The sequence below is a fragment of the Epinephelus moara genome, chromosome 15 (genome assembly GCF_006386435.1).
Source record: "Epinephelus moara isolate mb chromosome 15, YSFRI_EMoa_1.0, whole genome shotgun sequence".
Classification (NCBI taxonomy): domain Eukaryota; kingdom Metazoa; phylum Chordata; class Actinopteri; order Perciformes; family Serranidae; genus Epinephelus; species Epinephelus moara.
Window position 1 is genome coordinate 2,637,710 of NC_065520.1, and position 4,532 is coordinate 2,642,241.

The following is a 4,532-nucleotide window of genomic DNA, read 5'->3' on the forward strand; positions in this document are numbered from 1 at the left end:
GTTAAAGGGGTTTTTTTGGGGAGTTTTTCCTTATCCGCTGTGAGGGTCCTAAGGACAGAGGGATGTCGTATGCTGTAAAGCCCTGTGAGGCAAATTGTGATTTGTGATATTGGGCTTTAAAAATAAAATTGATTGATTGATTGATTGATTGATACCTGATACTGATCAGAGTTTTTCTAACATGGCAGCAGTATGCTTCCATATTTTATAACCCATTGCCTATTTAAACAAATCTCAGTTATCTGAAGACTGTTACATGGAGCTAAAAGCAATGAAAATTGCAATTTACCTCAAAAGAGTGCATATTACAAATTTGCACTTACCAATTATTATTTCTGTTAAGATCACTCCCCAATAACTGATTATTAAGAGAAATATTGCTCATTTCATTGTAAAGCTAGTTTGGATCAACAGATGTCGCCTTTTCATTATTTTCAGCAACATTCCCTAAATATAATGTCTACATCGATATCACGATAATAGACGGTAGCTTGGTTGGTCTCCCATGTTTTATTTTCTAGTGTGTGGGCAATATGGCCATCCAGGATTTCCATCAAAGGATACTCTCCTCCAGCTCCACATCCACAGCTAGAATCATTTGTTTTATGGCGGCAGTAGCCGTGGTCATTGCTGGAATCCCATCTGTGCTGATCGGAGCTGTTGCAGCTTCAACAGGTAATCTTTACTGTCATATCAGGGCAGTCATGGTGGCAATATTGAGCAAGGTTAGAAAGTATTGTCAGTGAGCCTGTCTCCAACATTCCACATTGGTAAATCAGTATTTATTGTTGTTTGTCTTGGCTCCAATATTTCAGACTGGAACTCCACTTCATATGGTTCTCCTTCTCCATATGAACGAGGGGAGGCAGCCATGGTGTTGCCCATCATCCTTTGGCATTTAACCCCAAGATACATTTCTGCTTTTGGCGTGGGAGCCATTGCTGCTGCAGTGATGTCATCTGCTGACTCTAATATTTTGTCTGCAACCACCATCTTCACCACCAACATCTACCAGACCATCAGGAGTCAGGTGCAGTACAATTACAGTACAGTCTCAGTTTGCTATTAACTAATCCCCGCCTTTTTTCTAAAGTAAGCATGTATTGACTGTTCTTCAAATCACTATATGTCATGTGATGTACACGTAAGGTACTTTTCATATACACTCATTGGCCACTTTATTAGGTACACCTTGCAAGTACTGGGTTGGACCCCCTTTTGACTTCAGAACTGCCTTAATTTTTTGTGGCATATATTCAGCAAGGTGTCAGAAACATTCCTCAGAGCTTTTGGTCCATATTGACATGATAGCATCACACAGTTGCTGCAGATCTGTCGGCTGCACATCCATGATGTGAATCTCCCGTTCCACCACATCCCAAAGGTGCTCTATTGATTGAGATCTGGTGACTGTGGAGGCCATTTGAGTACAGTCAACTCACTGTCATGTTCAAGAAACCGCTTTGAGATGATTTGAGCTTTGTGACATGGTGCGTTATCCTGCTGGAAGTAGCCATCAGAAGGTGGGTACACTGTGGTCATACAGGGATGGACACGGTCAGCAGCAATGCTCAGGTAGGCTGTGGTGTTTAAACGATGCTCATTTGGTACTAAGGGGCCCAAAGTGTGCCAAGAAAATATCCCCCACACCATTACACCACCACCACCAGCCTGAACTGTTGATACAAGGCAGGATCGATCCATGCTTTCATGTTGTTTACGCCAAACTCTGACCCTACCATATGAATGTTGCAGCAGAAACCCAGACTCATCAGACCAGGCAAAGTTTTTCTGATCTTCTATTGTCCAGTTTTGGTGAGCCTGTGTGAATTGTAGCCTCAGTTACCTGTTCTGAGCTGACAGGAGTGGCACCCGGTGTTGTGTTCTGCTGCTGTAGCCCATCTGCCTTAAGGTTTGATGTGTTGTTGGTTCAGAGATGGTTTTCTGCATAGTTTGGTTGTAACAAGTGGTTATTTGAGTTATTGTTGCCTCTCTGTCATCTTGAACCAATCTGACCATTCTCCTCTGACCTCTGGCATCAACAAGGCATTTTCACCTAGAGAACTATCACTCACTGAATATTTTCTCCTTTTCAGACTATCCTCTGTAAACCCTAGAGATGGTTGTGTATGAAAATCCCAGTAGATTCTGAAATACTCAGACCAACCCGTCTGGCACCAACAACTATGCCATGTTCAAAGTCACTTACTGTAAATCACCTTTCTTCCCCATTCTGATGCTCGGTTTGAACTTCAGCAGGTCATCTTGACCATGTCCACATGCCTAAATGAGTTGAGTTGCTGTCACATGATTGGCTGATTAGATAGTGTTAACAAGCAGTGGAACAAGTGTACCTAATAAAGTGCCCAGTAAGTGTATTTCTTCTTTAGATGTTATCTACAGATATTTCATTACGGATTAAATACTCAGGTTTTATATTGTCTGCTTTAGGCATCAGATAAAGAGCTGCAGTGGGTGATTCGTCTCTCCATAGTGGTCGCAGGACTTCTGGGAACGTCGCTCACCTCCCTCAACAACAGCGTGATGGTGTTCTGGATCCTGAGCTCAGACCTGACTTACACCATTTTATTCCCTCAACTGATCTGCGTCCTCTTCACAGAGGTTTCCAACAGTTGCGGGGCGATCGCAGGCTACCTTGTTGCAGTGGTAATGAGACTGTTGTGTGGAGAGCCGATGTTTGGTCTTCCTGTGATCCTGCAGTTCCCAGGCTGCACTTTAGAAGATGGTGTTTACATTCAGCGCTCTCCCGTCAAGACCATTTGCATGCTGTTTACGCTGGTCTCCATTCTCATAGTTTCCTATGTGGCCTCACTCCTGTTTAATAAGGGGATCCTTCCGGAGAGGTGGGATGTGTTCAAGGTGAAATCCCAGGGAGCACCAGCAGATGTTGCCAGAGAAGGTGATGGTGATGAGGCTGATGAAAATGAAAAAGATAAATCTGCCTCTGAACCAATGCTGGATACAAAATGCTGAGGTTTTTTTTTCAAATGCGCTTGATATATATTGGCACCTGATTGTTTAGGATGGTTTGTCACACAATGTTTTGGGTAATTTTTTGAGATGATTTGACTTTGTTTCATATGATTGATGCCAGTTTCTTTTTTAGTTATTGTTTTATATTTGCGATACTATTTGGAGATGGTAAAATAAGCAGTGTGTAGGATTTATGTGACTTAGTGGCATCTCGTGGTAAGGACTGCAGATTGCAACCAGCTGACACAATTGCCAAGTGTGAACTCCACGCTTATGATTTCTTCAGTGTTCATTTTTCATGAGGTTTTTACCAGGAGTCAGATTACCTGCAGAGGTCTCTTTCTCTCCAGGACAAATGGACTAGAGTATTAAAACATTAAATTAAAAAAATGTATTTGGCCAAGCTGCAGAAAATGTTCACATTATTTGACTAAAAAAAAAATATATGCATTTTAACATCAGTTTGGACCACTCTAGCTAGTAGCTACTTTATATAGCTACTTTTTATTAGACTGTACATAATCCTATACAGTGAGGTGATAGTTTTTCTATGACAGACTACTTTGTACTAGTAGGTTTAGTCAAACAATAATGGTCTTTTGAGAGAGAGAGGAGGGAGAGAGATTTTCTATTGTAAGGACTCTAGAAACCCATTTTCACTGACTCATATTGAGGTGAAAGGTAAAGAGACCCCTTTAACCAGTTTTAGCAAAATTCGTTCCAAAATGACAAAATTCCAAAATGCACTTCCGTGCTGTAGTTTCCTGTAAAAATGTGAATGTGAAAAATACATGCCGAGCAGTCTTTTGTGTGACAGTGGTGTGCAGAGCGGAGTCCGCGCGGTCGTAAAATCTGAGCTTTGCGCGCACAGGGCTTGCGGACGTCCGCTTTTAGTCCAGGCGGACCTCTGCGGAGTCTGCTCCGCGTACGTTCCGCCCGAGTATGTTTGGGCCTTTAAGGCTATACTCTGTGAATGCGGGGTGATGCCATACCCAGCCAACATTTTTATATAGGGCCTATGTGGGTAGTACATGGGCTGAAAAATGGGCCATATTTGGGAATGTCCATGTGTTCCGTATTGGTATTGGCCAATTGTCCACATGGGTCATGCTGGGGCTACCTGACTACAAAGTGGGTATGGGTCTGAAATGAGCATCTTATCTGGGGCCCACGTGGGTAAACACCTACCCATGTGGGTAAATGTCATGGGGCCAATACGTAACCGGTGGACAGTCCCATATAGGGCCCATTTTCAGCTCATTTTCTACCCACATGGGCCCCACATACAAAAGTTGGCTGGGATGGTTACCCAACCGGCGATGTCGCTGTGATAGTGACTTGTCAATGAACAGCACTGAGCTGTCAATTAAATTAGTCACGCTCTTAGCTATGCATGACTTTCAGCCTTATTTACATTGAAAAGTGTGAGCCCTATTAAATTCACCCCCTGTACAATGGGAAAATTAGCTTAAGAGACAAATAGGCTTGGGCAGTATCTATTTTTTGAAACCCTAATAACTTTGATGGTATGATGGTAC

The 4,532-nt window shown here is 42.7% G+C and overlaps 1 protein-coding gene across 1 annotated transcript in view; it reads left to right on the forward strand.

The window, feature by feature from the left end:
- LOC126401801 (high-affinity choline transporter 1-like) overlaps positions 1-4,522 on the forward strand; it is a 25,267-nt gene extending 20,745 nt beyond the window's left edge. The window contains exons 6-8 of the mRNA XM_050063307.1: positions 522-675; positions 816-1,030; positions 2,452-4,522. Of these exons, the coding sequence (XP_049919264.1) occupies positions 522-675; positions 816-1,030; positions 2,452-2,994 (912 nt within the window). The 3' untranslated portion in view covers positions 2,995-4,522. The remainder of the gene's footprint in view (positions 1-521; positions 676-815; positions 1,031-2,451) is intronic.
- Positions 4,523-4,532: the final 10 nt, after the last annotated feature.